At 46.0% G+C, this 24,280-nt stretch overlaps 1 protein-coding gene across 1 annotated transcript in view; it reads left to right on the top strand.

Moving 5' to 3' along the window:
• The first annotated feature begins 408 nt into the window (after positions 1-408).
• Positions 409-24,280, top strand: part of dock9b (dedicator of cytokinesis 9b) — a 102,225-nt gene continuing 78,353 nt past the window's right edge. The window contains exon 1 of the mRNA XM_081381681.1: positions 409-849. Coding sequence (XP_081237807.1) covers positions 733-849 — 117 coding nt within the window. The 5' untranslated portion in view covers positions 409-732. The remainder of the gene's footprint in view (positions 850-24,280) is intronic.

A 24,280-nucleotide genomic window follows, 5' to 3' on the forward strand; every position in this document is an offset into this window, starting at 1 on the left:
TAAGATTATAATGCATTTAAAAGCATAATGCTTTAATAATGTTTGTTTTTCAAACAGCTAAATAATAACGTAGGCTATTATAAACAATTAACATACGGTTTATTAACATGCATTAAAAATACCGTTAGATTTTATTGTACATGCAGAACGTGTTGCCCAATTGTTCTTCCAGAACGTGTTGCCCAATTGTCTCCTCCTGTTGTTCTGCTGTTTATCCAAACTTGATGAGCCCGTTCCGTGATGTTTTAAATGACGCACTGTTTTATGCCGTTTCAATCGAATACATAATCAAGCACACGTCAGTTCAACATGACATGTCCTGTTATTGGAAGCAATTTACCTCCTTGGCTCTCCTGAGTTTCTGCTGAGGGGAGGCGTTGCTGCTCGCGCGGGATTTTCATCACGGACACGCACGGGCGGTTCGAAACTGGCACGGAGCGACGCGGGACAGGACTCCGGGGAACCGTCACTCATTAAGTGTAACAGCGCAACGGGAACGCACTATACCTCTCAGCTTCCACCCGACGCCGCGCAACAAACACAGAATGATGGAGTTTAGAAGAGGATAGATGACCAATCTCACTCTATGGTGTTGTTTACTAAGGACTTGGAATGCCTCGCTGCCTCTTTTTGTGACGGACAGGTCTCGAGGACTTCCTCGCAGGACTGCGTGAATTTTTGTCTATAGACATGTATCCATAGAGTTTATTTTTCAAACACACGCAAGGTGCGATGGCCTCTTCGGCTCAGCCCGAGACACGAAAGTTCACGCGCGGTCTGAGTAAGCCCGGCACCGCGGCTGAGTTACGCCAGAGCGTCTCCGAGGTGGTGCGCACTTCTGTACTGGTGGTGAGTATGTGCATCCTTTAAGTTTGCGTTTCATCCAAGTCTCACTTTTATGTTCTTAGTGCCTTTCTATTTCAGCCACTGTTATTTATTCAATAATGACCTAAATATGAAATATAGGACAGAGCTATTAACATGCTAAGTTGGGAGTTTCTAACCGAAAGGTAAAAACAGGGCATCAGATCAATGTCAATGCATGTAAAACTGCTCAATACAGTTATTATTGGCAAACTTAGATTGAGTACCTGCCACCTGTCAAGTCTCCACCATTGCCGCCTTATTCTTTTTCAGCCATGGCTACCTCTTTGAAATGAATAGTTTTGCACCAGTGTCTTGTCAGTTAATTGCGATTGTAATTGAAATGGGGGAAAATGAATCTTCTGGAAGCGTTCAGCTGGGCACAGAGCTGAAATCATTATAGCAGTCTTGCTTAACATTTAAAATATCACCTGCATTACTTCATCTTTCCGAACAGAAGGAGTATCAGACTGTCTCTTCATTCTTTACCTGTTATGCAAAAAAAAAAAAAAAAAAAAAGAGGAAAGTTCCATCTGGAACTAATAAGCACAGCTAAGATCCTTAAGAGCTGTCTGATTCCACCATAATTCAGATATTGCCTTACCAAAAGTAACACTTGAATAGACATGAAAGTGGAGAACTGAAGTTTCATTTTGTGCAAAACAGTATTTTGTGCCAGGAACACAATTTAAAGATCAAAGAATTTCATGCTCTCACTCAAAAATTCTTAAAATTGTTTAATCATTTGCTCTCATATTGTCCTAAACTCATTTTTCTTACTTTCTTGCATGGAGCGCAAAAATATAAGTTTTGGTGAATGTTGATGTTTCTTTTTTCCATAAAATAAAAAGTTGGATGGAAAAGCTTCAAAAATATTAAATTTGTATATACAGGACCAATCAAAGGTTTGGGGTCAGTAATATGTTTTTCAATTGTTTAAATAAACTAGATGTACCGCATCGCGGTACAAAATATGACCGCCGCTCAGGCCTGCACTGGCTTTCCACAAAAATAAATGACGTGGAGTAATTTGGCTGTATTGCGTGTTTATGTATATACCTAAAAAAAGTAATAGTATGTGCATGTCTGTCTGTGTGTGTGTGTGTGTGTGTGTGTGTGTGTGTATGTGTGTGTGTGTTTGTGTATGTGTGTGTCTGTGTGTGTGTGTGTGTGTGTGTGTGTGTCTGTGCGTGTATGTATGTGTGCGTACATGTGTGCACGTGTGTGTTTGTGTGTGTGTGTCTGTGCATGTGGATTTGTATGTGTGTGTATGGGTGTGTGTCTGTGCGTGTGGATGTCAGTGTGTGTGCATGCTTGCGTTTCTTTGTATTCCTGCATGTGTGTGTGTGACAGTATCATCCTAAACCAGCAACCCTTCGCTCAACAGCACCATCTACAGGCCGATGAGTGTACAGTCACTAAATGTGCACATAAATGAATTTATTTTATACCCCCCCATGGATGAAATTCTACAAAACTTAGCAGAGGATACCCCCAGAGGATGTCAAGTTAATCATACACATGAAATATGGTGCAGTTCTGAACATCTCCACTGAAGATAGGGGCGATTAAAGCAGAATAATATTGCATTTTCATTTTTTATGGGAGGGGCGCAAATCACAAATGAGTGATTATGGGCTAGGTTGATGTGGGCCCTTAAGAGCAACATACCATAAAAATTTCTTCATCCTCGTTGCCACGGTTCAGGTAGTTATTTAGGAAAAACTGCATTTTTTTGGGTTTGGGGGGGCCCAGCGCGGGGGGGGGAGTGGCCCCCGGGGACCAAACGAAATTTTTCCGTAGAAGTCTAGTGGGGCTACATGCCCACCAAATTTCATGTTCCCCGGTGCTTCGGTGTCCCTGGTATCGTTGACGAAAAATTTACGGGGGCCCCAGCTCAGGGGGGGAAGTGGCCCCCGGGGACCAAACGAAATTTTTCCGTAAAAGTCTAGTAGACCAACATACCATAAAAATTTCTTCATCCTCGATGCCACGGTTCAGGTAGTTATTTAGGAAAAACTGCATTTTTTTGGGTTTGGGGGGGCCCAGCGCGGGGGGGGAGTGGCCCCCGGGGACCAAACGAAATTTTTCCTTAGAAGTCTAGTGGGGCTACATGCCCACCAAATTTCATGTTCCCCGGTGCTTCAGTGTCCCTGGTATCGTTGACAAAAAATTTACGGGGGCCCCAGCGCGCGGGGGGGGGAAGTGGCCCCCGGGGACCAAACGAAATTTTTCCCTAAAAGTCTAGTAGACCAACATACCATAAAAATTTCTTCATCCTCGGTGCCACGGTTCAGGTAGTTATTTAGGAAAAACTGCATTTTTCTGGATTTTGGGGGGCCCAGCCCGGGGGGGAGTGGCCCCCGGGGACCAAACGAAATTTTTCCTTAGAAGTCTAGTGGGGCTAAATGCCCACCAAATTTCATGTTCCCCGGTGCTTCGGTGTCCCTGGTATCGTTGACGAAAAATTTACGGGGGCCCCAGCGCGGGGGGGAAGTGGCCCCCGGGGACCAAACGAAATTTTTCCGTAAAAGTCTAGTAGACCAACATACCATAAAAATGTCTTCATCCTCGGTGCCACGGTTCAGGTAGTTATTTAGGAAAAACTGCATTTTTTGGGGTTTGGGGGGGCCCAGCGCGGGGGGGGAGTGGCCCCCGGGGACCAAACGAAATTTTTCCTTAGAAGTCTAGTGGGGCTACATGCCCACCAAATTTCATGTTCCCCGGTGCTTCGGTGTCCCTGGTATCGTTGACGAAAAATTTACGGGGGCCCCAGCGCGGGGGGGGGGGAAGTGGCCCCCGGGGACCAAACGAAATTTTTCCCTAAAAGTCTAGTAGACCAACATACCATAAAAATTTCTTCATCCTCGGTGCCACGGTTCAGGTAGTTATTTAGGAAAAACTGCATTTTTTTTGGGTTTGGGGGGGCCCAGCGCGGGGGGGGGAGTGGCCCCCGGGGACCAAACGAAATTTTTCCTTAGAAGTCTAGTGGGGCTACATGCCCACCAAATTTCATGTTCCCCGGTGCTTCGGTGTCCCTGGTATCGTTGACGAAAAATTTACGGGGGCCCCAGCGCGGGGGGGGGAAGTGGCCCCCGGGGACCAAATGAAATTTTTCCGTAAAAGTCTAGTAGACCAACATACCATAAAAATTTCTTCATCCTCGGTGCCACGGTTCAGGTAGTTATTTAGGAAAAACTGCATTTTTTGGGGTTTGGGGGGGCCCAGCGCGGGGGGGGGAGTGGCCCCCGGGGACCAAACTAAATTTTTCCTTAGAAGTCTAGTGGGGCTACATGCCCACCAAATTTCATGTTCCCCGGTGCTTCGGTGTCCCTGGTATCGTTGACGAAAAATTTTACGGGGGCCCCAGCGCGAGGGGGGGGGGGGGGGAAGTGGCCCCCGGGGACCAAACGAAATTTTTCTGTAAAAGTCTAGTAGACCAACATACCATAAAAATTTCTTCATCCTCGGTGCCACGGTTCAGGTAGTTATTTAGGAAAAACTGCATTTTTTTGGGTTTGGGGGGGCCCAGCGCGGGGGGGGAGTGGCCCCCGGGGACCAAACGAAATTTTTCCTTAGAAGTCTAGTGGGGCTACATGCCCACCAAATTTCATGTTCCCCGGTGCTTCGGTGTCCCTGGTATCGTTGACGAAAAATTTACGGGGGCCCCAGCGCGGGGGGGGAAGTGGCCCCCGGGGACCAAACGAAATTTTTCTGTAAAAGTCTAGTAGACCAACATACCATAAAAATTTCTTCATCCTCGGTGCCACGGTTCAGGTAGTTATTTAGGAAAAACTGCATTGTTTTGGGTTTGGGGGGGCCCAGCGCGGGGGGGGGGGGGAGTGGCCCCCGGGGACCAAACGAAATTTTTCCTTAGAAGTCTAGTGGGGCTACATGCCCACCAAATTTCATGTTCCCCGGTGCTTCGGTGTCCCTGGTATCGTTGACGAAAAATTTACGGGGGCCCCAGCGCGGGGGGGGAAGTGGCCCCCGGGGACCAAATGAAATTTTTCCGTAAAAGTCTAGTAGACCAACATACCATAAAAATTTCTTCATCCTCGGTGCCACGGTTCAGGTAGTTATTTAGGAAAAACTGCATTTTTTGGGGTTTGGGGGGGCCCAGCGCGGGGGGGGGGGAGTGGCCCCCGGGGACCAAACTAAATTTTTCCTTAGAAGTCTAGTGGGGCTACATGCCCACCAAATTTCATGTTCCCCGGTGCTTCGGTGTCCCTGGTATCGTTGACGAAAAATTTACGGGGGCCCCAGCGCGGGGGGGGGAAGTGGCCCCCGGGGACCAAACGAAATTTTTCTGTAAAAGTCTAGTAGACCAACATACCATAAAAATTTCTTCATCCTCGGTGCCACGGTTCAGGTAGTTATTTAGGAAAAACTGCATTTTTTTGGGTTTGGGGGGGCCCAGCGCGGGGGGGGAGTGGCCCCCGGGGACCAAACGAAATTTTTCCTTAGAAGTCTAGTGGGGCTACATGCCCACCAAATTTCATGTTCCCAGGTGCTTCGGTGTCCCTGGTATCGTTGACGAAAAATTTACAGGGGCCCCAGCGCGGGGGGGGAAGTGGCCCCCGGGGACCAAATGAAATTTTTCCGTAAAAGTCTAGTAGACCAACATACCATAAAAATTTCTTCATCCTCGGTGCCACGGTTCAGGTAGTTATTTAGGAAAAACTGCATTTTTTGGGGTTTGGGGGGGCCCAGCGCGGGGGGGGAGTGGCCCCCGGGGACCAAACGAAATTTTTCCTTAGAAGTCTAGTGGGGCTACATGCCCACCAAATTTCATGTTCCCCGGTGCTTCGGTGTCCCTGGTATCGTTGACGAAAAATTTACGGGGGCCCCAGCGCGGGGGGGGAAGTGGCCCCCGGGGACCAAATGAAATTTTTCCGTAAAAGTCTAGTAGACCAACATACCATAAAAATTTCTTCATCCTCGGTGCCACGGTTCAGGTAGTTATTTAGGAAAAACTGCATTTTTTGGGGTTTTGGGGGGGCCCAGCGCGGGGGGGGAGTGGCCCCCGGGGACCAAACGAAATTTTTCCTTAGAAGTCTAGTGGGGCTACATGCTCACCAAATTTCATGTTCCCCGGTGTTTCGGTGTCCCTGGTATCGTTGACGAAAAATTCAGTAAGGTGACGGGAAAAAAAAAAAAAAAAAACTTTGACAATCCCTATATGACCGCTTTCGCTAGCTACGCTAGCGGCGGTCATAATTAATACTTTTATTCAGCGAAGATGCATTAAATTGATCACAGGGTCAGTTTTGATAATGCAAAGACTTATATCATTACAAAAGCATTCTCTTTCAAGTAAATGCTGTTCTTTGAACTTTCTATTCTTTTAAGAATCCTGAAAAATATATTTTTCTACCGTGATATATTAATAAGAAGAAATGTTTCTTTACCACCAAATCAGTATATTAGAATGAATTCTGAAGGATAATGTGACACTGAAGACTAGAGTAATGATGCTGAATATTCAGCTTTTTCATCGCAGATTACGACTGTAACCGTGGTTCCCTGAGTAGGGAATGAGATGCTGCATTGGAGATGACGCTATGGAAACGCCTCTGTTCCCATACACAAATGTGTGCGGAGAGGACCCACCACCACATCACGCACTTCTTGAAGGGACACCCTTGATAACAAGGCCTTCGAGGCCACCATACTCCTAGTTGAGTGTGCTCTACTGGCCAAAGGTGAGGAAAGGCCACGCGTCTCATAAGCCAAAGAAATTGCCTCAACTATCCACTTGCTTATCCTTTGTTAAGACGCTGGGGAACGCCTGGGTGAACCGAAGCATACCAACAGCTGGTCAGTTTAACGCCACTGTGCAGCTCTTTGGATGTAATAATGTAGAACTTTGACCGGACATAACAAGTTTGATCTTTCCTGGTCCAACGTCTGAAATTATGGTGGACAGAAGGCCTATTAAACTATCGAGCATGCCACATTGGTCGGCACCTTAGGCCAATAACCCCTTCTAGGGTGAAGAAAGGCTTTAACCGTCATATGGTCTTTGGGGTCCGTTCGGACCCCATTTGATGTTCCTTCATCAAAAAACATTGTTCCCTTCTTCATCTCAGTGGTATGGGATTTTAGGATAGGATCCTATTATAGGATAGCATCCTGGATTGGTCAGGATATCTTTACATGTGTTCCACGGTGTAAATAAGTAAAATACAAGTTTGAAACGACATGAGGATGGCATGAAATAATGACATAATTTTCATTTTTTGATCATGAACTATTGGTTTGAAGTGATGCTAAATTGTTTTTAGTTTTATTGGTTGTACTCGGCCTCACACTCAAATGTTGTGTTATTCCCTATTTGATAAGAAATTGGGTAGGTAATACAAAGATTGCAGGTTCAATCCCAAAGAGTGAACATGAAAGTTGCTGAAGTTTAATCTGTCACCAGTATGGCCATTAGCAGGGCATAAAACTGTCATGAATGCAAGAGAGGAGACAATAGCAGGTAAAAGTGTGTTTATTAAATAATAAACAGAGTGGTCAGAGAGTCCAAAGCACGACACACAGGGCCGGGAGAGTGACGCAGGGACCTCGACGAGCAACTGGGCTGGTGATGAGTGATGAACACAGTTATGATCCGAATCCAGGCGAGTGACGACGAAGAACAAACACTGGAATACACCACAAAGCTCTGACAACAGAAGACACCGGTCACAGAGAATAAATAGGTGAGTAGATGGGAATCAGCTGGCGCTGCTGATCAGCAATCATCGGAGGACACACCCACACTAATTAACACACAACAATCACACGAGACAAGGAAAAGGCAGAGAATTCGTTAACCGTGACAGTACCCCCCCCCCCCCTCCTAGGAATGGCGCCTGGCGTTCCCAGACACCGTTACCTGTCGATTGTAATCATCAATAAGGGAGTGATCCAGGATGTCTCTAGCAGGTACCCAACTTCTCTCCTCTGGACCGTAACCTTCCCAGTCCACCAGGTACTGGAATCCGCGTCCCCTCCGTCTCGAGTCCAGAATATGGTTGACCGAATATGTTGGTTCCCCATCTACGAGTCGCGGCGGAGGGGGAACCGGTGCCGGCGGATTAAGGCGAGAATGAAATAATGGTTTTAATTTGGATACATGAAAGACGGAATGAATTCTCCTGTACGCAGGAGGGAAGTTTGAGTCGGACTACCACTGGACTAAGGATCTTGGTGACAGTAAACGGGCCGATAAATTTGGGAGCAAGTTTATTAGAGACAGAACGTAGTGGAATGTTCTTAGTTGAAAGCCACACTTTTTGACCAACGAATTATACGGGAGGCTTCGACCGGTGGCGATCAGCCTTGGCCTTGGTGCGCGCCCCCACCTGGAGCAGAGTCTCACGGGCTCTGGTCCATGTGTGGCGACACCTCTGGACGAAAGCGTGGGTGGAGGGGACCGCGACTTCGGATTCCAGGCTAGGAAAAACTGGTGGCTGATAACCTACACTACACTCAAACGGAGATAGGGCCGTGGATGACACTGGTAACGAGTTATGAGCGTACTCAACCATTGAGAGTTGCTGGCTCCAGGAGGAAGGATTCTTGGAAACTAAACATCGCAATACTCTCTCCAGATCCTGGTTGGCTCTCTCGGTTTGACCATTGTTCTGGGGATGAAACCCAGAGGACAGACTGACAGTCGCTCCCAGTAGTCTACAAAACTCTCGCCAAAATTTGGACACAAACTGGGGACCACTGTCAGAAACCACGTCCATCGGGAGGCCATGTAAGCGAAAAACGTGGTCAACCACAGCCACCGCTGTCTCCTTGGCAGAGGGTAATTTAGGCAAGGGAATGAAATTAGCTGCCTTCGAGAACCGGTCCACTACGGTCAAAACGACCGTCTTCCCCTGGGAGGGTGGGAGGGCGGTGATGAAATCTAGCGCAATGTGGGACCAGGGTCTCGAAGGGACAGACAACGGTTGGAGTAAACCATCTGGGGGTCGATTGGAAGTCTTACCAGTGGCACAAACCGAGCAAGCCAAAACAAAACTGCGAATGTCACGAGCCATAAGTGGCCACCAGAATCGTTGCCTGACCAAAAAACTGGTGCTATTAACTCCTTGATGACAAGCCACGTTAGAACAATGCCCCCACTGTATAATGTCAGACCTTACTTCCTCCGGTACAAAAAAACGGTTCGGTGGGCCACCGGGCGTTACCCCTTCTAAGGCTGTCTTGACCTTCGATTCGATCCCCCATGTGAGTGTGGAGACAAATAGGATCTCTGGTAAAATGCACTCGGGAGTGAACGGGCGTTCGGAATGATCAAAAATACACGATAAAGCATCGGGTTTGATGTTCTTGGAACCCGGGCGGTACGAGAGAGAAAAATCAAAACGACCAAAAAAAAAGGGCCCACCGAGCCTGCCTGGAGTTAAGTCTTTTGGCGGTTCTGATATATTCCAAATTCTTGTGATCAGTCCAGACGATAAAAGGTACCCCCGACCCTTCTAACCAATGACGCCATTCCTCTAACGCTAATTTGACTCTTAACAACTCTCTTTTACCAATGTCATAGTTACGTTCGGCAGGAGATAATCGATGAGAAAAAAATGCGCACGGATTCATCTTGTCGTCTGTGGAAGAACGTTGTGAGAGAACTGCGCCTACCCCCACCTCTGACGCGTCGACCTCCACCACAAAATGACATGAGGGATCAGGGGCTATCAAGATGGGAGCCGAAACGAAGCGACTTTTCAGTTTGGCGAATACAGCTTCCGCTGTATCGGACCACCTGAACATAGTTCTGGGGGAGGTCAAGGCAATCAGAGGAGCGGCTAGTTGGTTGAAATTGCAAATGAAACGCCGATAGAAATTGGCGAACCCCAGAAACCTCTGTAGGGCCTTACGGGAATCTTGGCTTGGCCAATCTACCATAGCCTTAACCTTGTCTGGGTCCATACGTACTCCCTCAGACGAGATGATGTATCCTAGAAAAGAAACAGACTGTGCATGAAAATCGCATTTCTCCGCCTTTCTGGACAGCCCGAAAGGCATGACCAAATATTCAAAGTGCCCCCTGGGGGTGTTTATTTTATTACCCCTTCCTAATGCGAACCAAATGATAGGCATTCCGTAAATCCAATTTTGTGAAGACTGACGCTCCCTGCAACCTCTCGAAAGCTGAAGACATCAGCGGCAAAGGATAAGTATTCTTTACCGTGATGTTGTTCAACCCCCGGTAATCAATACAAGGTCGCAGAGACCCATCCTTCTTACCCACAAAAAAGAACCCCGCCCCCGCAAATGAAGAGGAAGGCTAGATGAACCCTGATGCTAAAGAATCAGAAATATATTTCTCCATGGCCTCCCTCTCTGGAACAGAAAGTGAGTATAACTTGCCCTTAGGCGGCGACTTACCTGGCAGTAAATCTATTGCAGGGACGGTGCGGAGGGAGAAAAGCAGCACGGGATTTACTGAACACCTCCTTCAGGTCTAGATACTCAACAGGCACGTTAGACAAATCCACTGCCTCAGGTACAGACGGACAGGCAGACACAAGACAAGACTTATAACACTGAGTGCTCCATGCGGAGATGGCGCCAGTCCACTCTGGGGTTATGTAACGTGAGCCAGGGGTGACCAAGAACTATGGGTGCCAGGGGTGAGTCCAGGAGGAGGAATGATAAAGTCTCAGTATGATTGCCTGATGTGATGAGTGTTAAGGGTTCAGTGGTGAGTGCAATATTGGGGAGACTTTGACCGGTAAGTGCGTTGACAGATATGGTGTGAGTAAGTGTGGTGATAGGGATGTGGAGCTTATGTGCGAGCTTTCAGTCCATAAAGTTGCCTTCGCTCCTGAGTCCAGTAGGGCGTGACAGTCATGAGTGCCGGCTGCCCATCTCAGTCTTCCCGGGAGGAGCATGGACGATGGTGATGAGGTCTTCTCGGCGGAGATCCCACCCGAAAGTAGCCTCAAGTTTACTATCGGGCTTGGCCTTTTACTGGACAGGCATTAAGGAAGTGGCCTGCTCCCCCACAGTACAGACAGAGTCTCTGGGATCTCCGCCTCTCCTTCTCCTCCCAGGAAAGCCGAGCTCTACCCACCTGCATGGGCTCGTGATCGCCGACTGGGCTGACCGTGTCCCTGCTGCTGGCCCGTGGTTCCTCTGTCACTCCAGGAAAACGAACCGGGAGAACGCGACGTTCCATTCTGGAGAGACGTGCATCCATCCTGAGGGCCAGGTCCATGAGTCCGTTCAAGCTCGTAGGCAGGTCCAGCACGTAGATCTCTCGTTGGACACGGTCAGCCAGCTCACGCAGGAACATGTCCCACTGCGCCTCCTTGTTCCATTGGCACTTGGCCACCAGTGTACAAAATTCGATAGAGTAGTCGGAAACAGATCGGTTACCCAGCTGTAAGTCGGCGAGAACTCTGGCTGCCTCTCTTCCTGCCGCAGACCGATCAAACACCCTCTTCATTTCTTCGGCGAGTGCCTGGAACGAGGCGCAGCATGGGTCCTGGTTCTCCCACACCGCCGTTCCCCATAACGCCGCCCTTCCAGTCTACAGCGTCAGTACAAAGGCCACCTTCGTTCTCTCATTTTGAAAAGTGCGGGGTTGTAATGAGAAGTGCATTGAGCATTTAGTCAGGAACGCTCTGCAAAAGTTAGGTTCTCCGGAGTATGCCTCCGGAACCGGAAGACGAGGCTCCAACTGGAAGGGCAACTCCGATGGTGCGGGCAGAACCGGCGGTGTGGGCGGCGCAGCGGGACTCCGTAGATGTTGGAACTGTTGGGTGAGCTCGGACACCTGCGTGTACCAACAAACCACACTAAAGCTTGTACCGCCTGCCCTGTGTTCGCGATGCTCTCTCCCTGTCCATCCAGTTGATACTGCGAGCGATGAATTCGTTTAGGCTGAATGTGGGTCCTTCTGCTGCCTCCATGGTCTGGTCAGAGCTTTCTGTAATGAATGCAAGAGAGGAGACAATAGCAGGTAAAGTGGGTTTATTAAATAATAAACAGAGTGGTCAGAGAGTCCAAAGCACGACACACAGGGGCCGGGAGAGTGACGCAGGGACCTCGACGAGCAACCGGGCTGGTGATGAGTGATGAACACAGTGATGATCCAAATCCAGGCGAGTGACGACGAAGAACAGAGATGAAGACACGACGAATAATCCAACTGGAACGTAGATCACAGGGAACAGTCAAACGGGACAGGAACAAACACCGGAATACACCACAAAGCTCTGACAACAGAAGACACCGGTCACAGAGAATAAATAGGTGAGTAGATGGGAATCAGCTGGCACTGCTGATCAGCGATCATCGGAGGACACACCCACACTAATTAACACACAACACAACAATAACACGAGACAAGGAAAAGGCAGAGAATTCGTGAACCGTGACAAAAACTCAACGGTTACACCAGAGGAACTCTCCCTTCATTTGGTGAACTCCAATTCACAGAGCTAAATGGGAAGTCACTACATTAAAATGCTGATATGGCCACTTCCGCAGTAAATAAATTCTCTGTTTAGCCATGTCCTGCTACTGGAAGGCACAGTGACAGTTCCCTAGATTTGTGGGTCGACCCACAATGTTTTGAATCAGACCAGGGTTTTTTTCTGTCCAGCTTGTGTTACCATGGTTATTCACGGTTCAAGGATTAGACTTTGGATTTGCCCTTTTGACATCAATTAAGTTTGGCTTTGTGACTTAGTGCTGTACATTTTAATGACATCTTTGATTATCATCCATGTCGAAAGAGGAGAAAAACTGATTTAACTGTATGACACACACACACAGTTATTCAGTTAAGTGTGTTTGTAGTAATGGCCGGTAAACAGGAATGTCGTGGTCCACTAATGGAACTTTGGGTCAATGCCTCCTATATTTATTTTCACATACTTCAGCTCTCAATCAAAAGAACATAATTAATGGCATATTTTTCCTCTGTTTCTCTTTCCGGTGTCTCTCCCCAGCTAGCACGGAATGTTCTCAGAGCTTGCTAACATTTTGGCATAATAACACAATGAAGAAAAAAGCTTCATTAAAATAATTAAATTCTTGAAAAGAATCCTTAAGTAGTTCAAAAGTTTGGGGTCGGTAATGTTTTTTAAAAACATTTTTGTACAGTAAAAACAGTAATATTGTGAAATATTACTTACATTTTAATAATAATAATAATAATAATAATAATAATTCGTTACATTTTAAATAACTGTTAACTATTTTAATATATTTTTTAAATGTTATTAAATGTATTCCTATGATGGCAATGTTGAATTACGCCAGTCCTTAATGTGACATGATCCATCAGAAATCATTCTAATATGATAATTTTATGATCAGTTTAATGCATCCTTGCTGAATAAAAGTATAATAGCTTAAAAAAATCTTACTAACCCCAAATTAATATTTGAAAGTCTTTTTATCCTTAAATATGATTTTTCTAATTTTTCTTTTATCGCTAATATGTCACTAACCCTCCTACAAACACATGCTAACACTATGTACAGATTAATTCAAGGTGTCATAGATTGATGAGCTCTTACAAGCTCTTCTATGCGCTTACTTAAACTGTATGTTGTAAAAAAGCCTAACACTTCTGATCGCACAATAGATTGTGTGACTGATCGCTCCTTATTTTCTCTGTTTAAACTTGGTTTATACTGGCTGGTGATAGATTATGTGACTGATCTCTCCTGATTTTCTTTAAACGTTCAAACCATATAACACCGTGGCTGTTGTGAGATCAGATTGAAGATAGGCGGTCAGAGGCATGAATGTGCATTCGGATCAATATGAGTGTTACATTTCAATTAATGACCTACATCTTCCCCAACACACGCGTAAGCTAGTGCAGTTCATTCACAGCGGCAATCACACAGCTGTCTGTGTCTGTTTCTTTCATGATGTTTGTGCATGTGTGCATCTGTGTTCTGTAACACATATCAAAGGCCCTGCCTGTGGTGTCTGTTACCCTCCCAGATGGACTGTGGACAGCATACGTTAGATTGAACTCTCGCTATTACAGATCAAGTTACTATTAGTCTGAATAATCAACAATGAACATGGGGAGTAAATTGTAATGTAACTGTCACCAAAAGCACTGTATCATATTTTGTTTTCTATTTAGCCTAGAATCTGTACTGTGCTTTAATATAATGTTGTCTATAACAGTGTGTAAGAAGTTTGAAATGCTTTTCATTTGCGTAACTCTAAATGTGTGTAATATGTAGTTCACTGGCCTCATTAGTACACTGTGTGATTGCTGTGTGTGAGTGTGTGTAGGGAGCAGGTGAGGCCTGCTGACTGGATATCCACTACCATTTATTATGGATGAGAGCAGCTTGGGTGTCTGTTCTATTTTTAAACGCTCTTTGTCCTGTGGGCTTGTTAAAGGACACTGAGAATCCAGTGATCATGTGATCTACACATTGCCGGGATGGTATGAATGCTGAGCTGAAAGTCATAGAATGCTGAGTGATGGGAGGTTTGATGACATCTTTAGTCACTGGTTGTCCTGGAAGTTTTAATATCTGCAAAGTTTTTTCGGTATGAATTCCTGCACATGACATGTGAGGCCAAAAAAATATTGTGGTCACGTATTAATAAGTGGTTCCCATAACTATATTAATTTGCGGCCACATTGTACTGATTTGTTCCTTCGGTTTAGTTAAATCTTGGCCGCAATTTAACTAAATTAAAATAATGTAACGAAATAGTCGTGGCCACGATTTACGTCAATAAAAATGAGGAAACAATGCATTACAATGTGGCCTTAATTTTTGTCATGATCTGGGTTCCTTCTTCCTCTGTCTCCCTCTTGTGGCCACATCTCACTTTTTCACTACACCATCACCCTGGTCTCATCAGTACCAGCTGTTCCCATTTATCCTTAATCTCCGCTCATTCATCTCACCTGTTTCCCCTTTCCCCCTGATGTTTCCTGCTATTTCTAACTCTCTCTTTCTCTGCCTCTTTGTCAGTTTATTCCGATCTATCTAATGCTGAAGACGCTTCTCTTACCTTTCTTGTCAACGTATCGAGTCCTGTCCTGTCCTGTCGTGTCAAGTCCTGTGTGGTTCGTGAGGAGGCTTGTCCTCGAGACAGTTATCTCTTCCTTTCTCTTGCTGGCTCACTGTACTCTGCCCTGCCAATTCAGACGCTGAGTTCCTGATCTAGACGCGGTATCCAGCCTACGGTACCATCTCTCTCGGCGGACTTCGCCTCTCACTACAGTCTACTCGGTGCTCTACTTCGCCTGACGCCTCGCTGCGCATCCTGAGTTCCAGTAATTTCTGCCACCAGCGGTTTATGTTGATTTCTACAAAGCGAAGTTTTCCGTTGACTGTTTCCTGAGAATCCTGAGAAGATTTATGTTCTTTACTGTTTCAGTGATTCGCTTCTCATTTCCATTAAAGACTGTATAATTGTCAATCTCGCTTTTTGGTCCTCTATCTCTCATTATAACAGAATAAACTGACCAATTATGGACCAAGCGAGCAGCCATCCCTTTCAAGCGGCAGTCGAGCTTCAAGGTGCCATGTTGGGGAAACACGAGCAGGAGATATCCACCGCTCGCCAGGCTGTAGACTCCCTCGCTAGCCAGATGGCTGACCTCACACAGCGGGTTCATCAGATTCGGCACGAGCCGCCCGCCTCTGAGATCCGTGAAGTTTCCGAACCTCGTGTCAATAATCCTCCTGTGTACTCCGGTGAGCCTACTCAGTGCCGTTCCTTCCTTACCCAGTGTGAGGTGGTTTTCTCGTTACAGCCTGCCACTTACGCTCGGGACCGAGCCAAGGTCGCCTACGTAATCTCCCTCCTCACAGGACGAGCTCGGGAATGGGGTACGGCTCACTGGGAGGCAGAAGGTGAATGCGTCTTCGACTTCACAGTCTTCAAACAAGAGATGATCCGTGTCAGCCCACGGTGAGGAGGCTTCACGACTCCTTTCGTCTCTTCGCCAGGGAAGGCGTACTGTTACTGACTTTTCTATAGAGTTCCGCACCCTTTCCACTTCCTGCGGGTGGAACGAGCCGGCGCTGGTTGCGCGCTTTCTAGAGGCGTTGAATCCTTATCTCAAGGACGAGATTTTCATGCGCGAGGTGCCTGCTCGACTCGATGCCCTCATCGATCTGGCGATCCGAATTGAAAAGCGGTTTGACCTGCGTCACAGAGCACGTCGGACCGAGGTCTCTCGCTTTCCCACTTCTTCCTCTGCCATTTCTCCTCATGCTTCTGACACGGACTCTGAGCCCATGCAACTTGGTGGTCTTCGAATTTCTCCCAAGGAACGCGAGCGACGCATCACTAACCGCCTCTGCATGTACTGCGCCTCTGCAAACCACTTTGTCACTCATTGTCCGGTAAAAGCCAGAGCTCGTCAGTAGGCGGAGGGTTACTGGCGAGCGCGGTGTCAAGGAACTCTCCATCCAGGTCCTGTACTACCCTTCCTGCACTTCTTCGGTGGCCCGTCTCATCTGTCTCCTGCATGGCTCTGGTTGACTCGGGGGCGGAGGGGAATTTCCTCGATGAGTTGTGGGCTCGGAAGCAAGGTATTCCCCTCATAGACTTAAAAGACTCCACCCCTCTATATGCCCTTGATGGTAGCGTCCTTCCTAGAATAAAGCAGAAGACTGTACCTCTGACGCTTACCGTCTCGGGAAATCATAAAGAGACAATTTCTTTTTTTATTTTTCATTCCCCCTTTACCCCTGTGGTACTCGGTCATCCTTGGCTAGTACTACACAATCCCCAGATTAACTGGTCTGATGGCTCTATTTTGTCGTGGAAATTGTCTTGTCATGTTGAGTGTTTAACCTCTGCTGTTCCACCTGTTTCCTCTGTATCTGTTTTTCAGGAAGAACCCGGTGATTTGTCTGGAGTCCCGGAGGTTTATCACGATCTGCGGGAGGTCTTTAGTCGAGCCCGGGCCACTTCTCTCCCCCCCCATCGTCCTTACGATTGTAGTATCGACCTTCTCCCGGGGACCACGCCCCCGCGTGGCAGATTATATTCTCTATCGTCTCCTGAACGGGAGGCGCTGGAGAATTATCTGTCAGATTCTCTCAACGCCGGTACCATTGTGCCCTCCTCGTCACCTGCCGGTGCAGGGTTTTTTTTTGTCAAAAAGAAAGACGGTTCGTTACGTCCCTGTATCGATTACCGAGGGCTGAACGAGATTACTGTCAAGAACCGTTATCCCTTGCCTTTAATGTCGTCAGCCTTTGAGATCCTACAGGGAGCTAAAGTCTTTACCAAACTCGATCTTCGTAACGCCTATCATTTAGTCCGCATCAAAGAGGGTGACGAATGGAAAACCGCCTTTAACACGCCCCTCGGTCACTTTGAATATAGGGTCCTCCCCTTCGGGCTGGTCAACGCCCCCGCCGTGTTCCAAGCTCTTATCAATGATGTCTTACGAGATATGCTAAATATTTTTGTCTTTGTCTATCTCGATGACATTCTCATTTTCTCTCCCTCACTCCAAGTCCATGTCCAACACGTTCGTCGTGTTCTCCAACGTCTGTTAGAAAATCGACTCTTTGTCAAAGCTGAGAAATGTTCGTTTCATGTTCCGTCGGTCACGTTTTTGGGCTCAGTCATCTCTGCAGAAGGAGTTAGTATGGACCCGGCTAAAGTCAGGGCGGTCACCGATTGGCCCATTCCTGATTCTCGTGTTGCGCTTCAACGCTTTCTTGGCTTTGCCAACTTTTATCGTCGCTTCATACGAAATTTTAGCCAAGTTGCCGCCCCCCTCACTGCACTGACATCTGTCAAGTTCCGCTTTAGATGGTCAGAGACAGCTCAAGCTGCTTTTGATCAGCTAAAGACTCTTTTCACTTCCGCTCCTATCTTACTTTCTCCTGACGTCTCGAAACAATTTATTGTCGAAGTCGATGCCTCGGAGGTCGGGGTCGGGGCCGTACTTTCTCAACGCTCTTCTTCAGACGGGAAGGTACATCCCTGCGCCTTTTACTCTCACCGTCTCGCGCCCGCCGAACGAAATTACGATGTAGGCAATCGTGAACTGCTCGCCATCCAGTTGGCGCTCGGCGAATGGAGACATTGGTTAGAAGGCGCTTCCGTTCCTTTTATCGTATGGACGGATCATCGAAATTTAGAATACATACGTTCGGCTAAAAGACTCAACGCCCGCCAAGCCCGTTGGGCTCTGTTTTTTACACGTTTTGATTTTTCCATCTCTTTTCGCCCCGGTTCTAAAAATGTAAAGCCTGATGCTCTCTCTCGCCTCTTCGACTCCCCCACCACAGCCATAACCCCTGAGGTTATTTTTCCTCCCGGTCGTGTTGTGGGAGCTACCGTGTGGGGAATCGAGAGGTTGGTCAGACGTGCATTATCTCAGGTTTCTGTGCCACGTAACTGCCCTAAGAGTCTCCTTTTTGTGCCCACGTCCGTTCGCCGCGCTGTCCTCCAGTGGGGACACTCGTCCAAATTGTCTGCCCATCCCGGCGTGCGGGGCTCTCTTGCTTTCATTCGTCAACGTTTCTGGTGGCCCACTATTGAACGCGATACGCGTCGCTTTATCGCCTCGTGTGTTACTTGCGCACAAAGCAAGACCGGCAACTCCCCTCCGGCTGGGTTACTTCGACCATTGCCTGTGCCAGCTCGCCCCTGGTCTCATATCGCGCTTGATTTTACTACCAGGCTTCCTTCGTCGGCTGGCAATACGGTCATTCTAACAGTCGTCGATCGTTTTTCTAAATCTGCTCGATTCATTCCTCTCGCTAAACTTCCTTCTGCCAAGGAGACCGCCCAAATTATGGTAGATCATGTTTTTAAGATACATGGTCTTCCCACTGACGTGGTTTCTGATAGAGGTCAGCAATTCTCCGCCTTTTTTTGGAAAGAGTTTTGCCGTCTAATTGGAGCTACCGCCAGTCTCTCGTCGGGTTTTCACCCTCAAACCAACGGGCAAGCCGAGCGTGCCAATCAAATTGTCGCCCGCATTCTTCGCTGCCTTGCTCACCGTTGTCCCGCTTCGTGGTCTGAGCAACTGGCCTGGGCAGAGTATGCACACAATTCCCTCCCATCCTCTGCTACAGGTCTTTCGCCTTTCCACTGCTGTCTCGGCTATCAACCTCCTTTGTTTTCGTCTCAGGAGGCTGTATCTAATTCACCGTCAGTTCAAGCCTATATTAACCGCTGTAAGCGCACTTGGAGGAGAGTGAGAATTGCACTTCGCCGCTCGAACACTCGCATGAGCATCACTGCCAATAAGCGTCGAGTCAAGAGTCCGCGCTACCTTCGTGGGCAGCGCGTTTGGCTTTCCACCGCAAATTTACCCTTACATTCCGATTCCCGCAAGTTGGCACCTCGCTTTATCGGGCCATTTCGTATTATTAAGGTCATTAATCCTGTCGCGGTACGCCTTCGCCTCCCATCCTATCTTCGTCGAGTCCATCCAGTTTTCCATGTTTCGCATATTAAGCCCGTTGTGCGTGCGCCTTCTCGTCCTGTCTGTCCGCCGGTTCGTATTGATAATTCTCCTGTCTACAGGGTTCGTCGTATCCTTGACATGCGCCGCCGGGGTCGTGGTCACCAATACTTAGTCGATTGGGAGGGGTATGGGCCGGAGGAGAGAAGCTGGATTCCCTCCCGGGACGTCCTGGACCCCTCGCTCATTGATGATTTCCTCCGCTCTCGCCAGCTCTCCTCCTCGGGAGCGCCAGGGGGCGCTAGTTGAGGGGGGGGGGTACTGTCATGATCTGGGTTCCTTCTTCCTCTGTCTCCCTCTTGTGGCCACATCTCACTTTTTCACTACACCATCACCCTGGTCTCATCAGTACCAGCTGTTCCCATTTATCCTTAATCTCCGCTCATTCATCTCACCTGTTTCCCCTTTCCCCCTGATGTTTCCTGCTATTTCTAACTCTCTCTTTCTCTGCCTCTTTGTCAGTTTATTCCGATCTATCTAATGCTGAAGACGCTTCTCTTACCTTTCTTGTCAACGTATCGAGTCCTGTCCTGTCCTGTCGTGTCAAGTCCTGTGTGGTTCGTGAGGAGGCTTGTCCTCGAGACCGTTATCTCTTCCTTTCTCTTGCTGGCTCACTGTACTCTGCCCTGCCAATTCAGACGCTGAGTTCCTGATCTAGACGCGGTATCCAGCCTACGGTACCATCTCTCTCGGCGGACTTCGCCTCTCACTACAGTCTACTCGGTGCTCTACTTCGCCTGACGCCTCGCTGCGCATCCTGAGTTCCAGTAATTTCTGCCACCAGCGGTTTATGTTGATTTCTACAAAGCGAAGTTTTCCGTTGACTGTTTCCTGAGAATCCTGAGAAGATTTATGTTCTTTACTGTTTCAGTGATTCGCTTCACATTTCCATTAAAGACTGTATAATTGTCAATCTCGCTTTTTGGTCCTCTATCTCTCATTATAACAATTTTACTTAAACAAGGGAACAAATTAATTAAATGTCCTCAAATTAAAATTGTGGCTGGATTCCATGTCATGTGCGGGACTCGGTGGGTTCTGTTCCTCACACAAAACTATTTTAATGGGTTTCGGGTTCATCTTTAATGTTTGGTCATTTTGGACCTGACAGCCCAGTTCCCATTTGCTTTCATTTTATGGAAAAAGCAGCTTTGAAGTTCTGCAAAAGAACCCGGTAACACTGTATTTTGATGGCCCCTTTTAGACAGTTTATTTTGAGTAACTTTGCATCTACATTTCAACTAACTCTCATTAGAGTATTAGTAGACTGTCTGCTTAAAATCTGCTATTTTGATGGTCACCCAACAGACATTCTACTGACTTTGCAAGTATATATGTCAACTTATTCTACTAACCCTAACCATAGCCCTACCAGTCTACTAATACTCTACTAATGAGAGTTAGTTGACATGTAGGTGCAATGGTACCTATAGTCAACAGAACATTGAAAGGGGATCATCAAAATAAAGTGTAGCCAAGAACTCTTTTTTTGTGTTGTTTTGGTGAGTAAATGATTACAGAATTTTCATTTGTACAGTAAGTGTGCTTTTCCTTTAATTTCACACCATTTTTGTTATGTATACAAAAAACAGGTTCGCTTGTTAAATCCATTAGGAAGCAAAGCGATTACTATAACAGAAAATGGGCAATATCCACTTGCAGACATTTTTTGTATTTCATTATTTTTTAGTGCATGGAAAGATGGAAAAGACACTTAGACACATAAGACACTTATTATGATCACTTCCCGTTCTCCGATAGTTTCTTTTTGCGGTTTAATCATGGAATTTTCAGTTTATTCAGATTTTTTTCTAATTTGTCAAATCTATGCTGCTAGACATCTTAGATACTCAATGCAAACCACAAGCAGGGTTTTCAATGTCCCTCTCGCATCTGCTGAGCCGCACTCCTAACTTAATTTACAGCGGAACCAGGCTACAGCAAACGTCATAGAGCAGCTCATCAGAGAGAACATCACTGCCTCTTTCTCATTACATTATGCCACTGCTGTAAACAGCAGGTCAAGCTTAATTGGTCCACAGTGATATTGATGCTTTTTAGCTTGACTACATTAGTAGACCTGTGTTAAACAGTCTCGGTACACCGTACTCTTAAAAGGAAAAGAACACAGTTTTTGTATAGACTAATAATACTTAGGCTAGTTTCCTGAACTTGCAAAGTAGCCTTTTGTTTTAAAGGCTGACCAACTCATATCGCTTCAGTTATTGTCAGCTCGAGGCTTGTTTCCATGGCAATGTACCCATAATTTTACAACTGCCACCAATTACATCATTAACAACTGAAGAAGAAAGCTCTAGAAAATGTCTCTCCCAGACACTTCATCTAATGATTTTCCCTTCTTCACATGAAGTCGTGACGTCTCAGTGTCTTATATTGCTGTGCTTTGGTGAAATGATGAAGACCTTTCCCTTTTAGTGAGACTCACAGATCCACACTCACCACGCCACTGGAAAATCTATCAAGCCTGTTTTTTCATTGTGGAAATTTGTCTGACGTCCACATTGAAAGTGAGGGAATGGAACTACTACTGAAAGATTGAATTCTCCATTTTTAGGAACTTTTCTCACTCATTTGCTCTTTGCTCTCTCTCTCTCTCTCTCTCTCTCTCTCTCTCTCTCTCTCTCTCTCTCTCTCAAATAGAAAGAAATGGTGAGACTGTGTTCACTGAGTCTGTACATGCTCAGGACTTTTCTAAGCTTAGGGTCTGTCAGTGTACTCAGGTACCCTGCCAAATTATATTCTCTGTTTAGGGCCAAACAGCATTCCAGTTTACTTTGTTGGGCTGTTGTGTCTGGCCAGTGTTTTAGGTATTTTTCTTTTTGTGTTTTAATTATTTGGTTTGGTCTGGCTAAGTTTTTATTCTCAGTCAGACATGTTTTGGTTTGTGTAGTCAGCTCTAAGACCCTTGGCCGAGGGCGTTTCTTTCTGGCGTCAGCTCTTGGTAGTTCAATGGCTTTGTGATAGAGGATCTGTTTATCACTGTTTTTTAGGTGGGCATGGAATTTAATGGTCCTTTTTTGAAAAGTGATTATAAGTGGGTATAATCCTAATTCTGCTCTGCAGGCATTATTTGGGCTTTTGCGCTGTACTCAGATTTAGCATAGTTCGGTCTGCAGAGTCTCAATTGGGTGTTTGTCCCATTTAGTAAACTCTTGGTTTGTGAGTGGGCCCCAGACTTCACACCATGGGTTCTTTTATTGATTTGAATATTTTTAGCCAGACTCTGATTTGGATGCCAATTTTGATATTTCTCTTACTGTAATTGCATAAAAAGCTCTCTGTGCCTTGTCTCTGAGGACGTTAAAAGCTTTGTTAAAATTTCCTGTGTTGTTAATATTTATGCCAAGGAGCATGTTGTCTAATTTAAAGCTATGATGTTGGTCTTGGTGGCTGGGTCTTTTTCGGAATATCATTATTTTTGTCTTTTCGGGGTTAACTGGGCCCAGGGCCCATAACTGACAGAAGTTGTGCAGGAGGTCTAGATGCTGCTGTAGACACTCTTTACTGGGAGACAGCAGCACCAGATCATCAGCAAACAGAAGGGATCTCTCTCTCTCTCTCTCTCTCTCTCTCTCTCTCTCTCTCTCTCTCTCTCTCTCTCTCTCTCTCTCTCTCTCTCTCTCTCTCTCTCTCACAACACACACACACACACACACACACACACACACACACACACACACACACACACACACACACACACACACTTATTCTCTGTATTCTCACTTAAGGGGATAGTTCACCTATGAAAATTCTGACTGTATTTAATCATCTCATGTCATTAACCCTATGCTTTTCTTTCTTCTGTGGAATAGAAAAAAATAGATGTTTTGTTATCTTCAATAGTTTTTTTCTAAAATGAGTTAATATCAACCATGAGTCCAGTTCTCCAACATGATTTTTTTTTTTTATATTTTTTTAAAATAAATAAATAAATAAATAACACTTCTGAACAAGAAATGTTGATTGGATGGAGGCAGATCTAAATGCGAGCTTTCAGTCAATTGTAAGAACGGGACGAGGTTTATGCGGTCTAAAATAAGTCTGGCAATACATCAACAGAGAGAGGTCTATCAAAATAAGTTATTTTTTTTATTTAAAAAATGAAACATAAATAGATATGTTTATCACAATGAGAACAATAACATGCATTCAGAAAATAGATTTTTAAACATATATTGATATTTAAAGTACAAAGATGCACTGACGAAAATCTATTGTCTTTTATGTTCCAAATAATTAAAAATCTGGATGACTGCAGGATGACATCCTGTCCCAACCTTAATTAGATCTGATTAATTTGCATAATATCATGGATATAAGATTATGGGTGCGTTTAGTTGAAGTCAGGCTTTGAGTTATGATCAGGTTTTTGATTTACATGATGGTTAATTTTGGATTACTTTTTATAGCCATAGGGTGTTTAAAATGTTAAGGTTAAACTTTTAAAAATATACAAGGATACCAGCTCATTTAAATTTCTTGCCACAGTAGGGATCATTAGCAGTGACCCAGGCATGACATGCATGCTCTTGCAGCTGCCATTACATAATACTCGTCTGTAGGGTCATGGCATCAAATGCGTCCATTAATGCTTTTCTACTCTATGAGGTTTGTTTGCTGTGTTTATGAGGAAATCCAGCATGAACTTCTCTTCACACACAATCTGTTAAATTTTTCAAGCAAAACATTCGGAGAAAACTATTATTATGACCCACAACTTTAACCCATATCACCCTGTTTAGTGATAAAGATAGCTTTCCCAGTTAGCTGTGGATTTTAGTGCGAGGTGCCATATTGAGGTTTTTCATACAGTAATGTGTTCTCCTCTCACTCTGCCTTTTGAGAGAACAGAAGTCTTTGTTACGTAAACCCAGTTGACTCAGGCCTAAGTGAGACACCAGGCTGCTGAGAAGGAGATTTCATCTGATACCCTGTGAGCTTTGAAGC

This window comes from Scardinius erythrophthalmus (genome assembly GCF_964197995.2).
Source record: "Scardinius erythrophthalmus genome assembly, chromosome: 12".
Lineage (NCBI taxonomy): Eukaryota > Metazoa > Chordata > Actinopteri > Cypriniformes > Leuciscidae > Scardinius > Scardinius erythrophthalmus.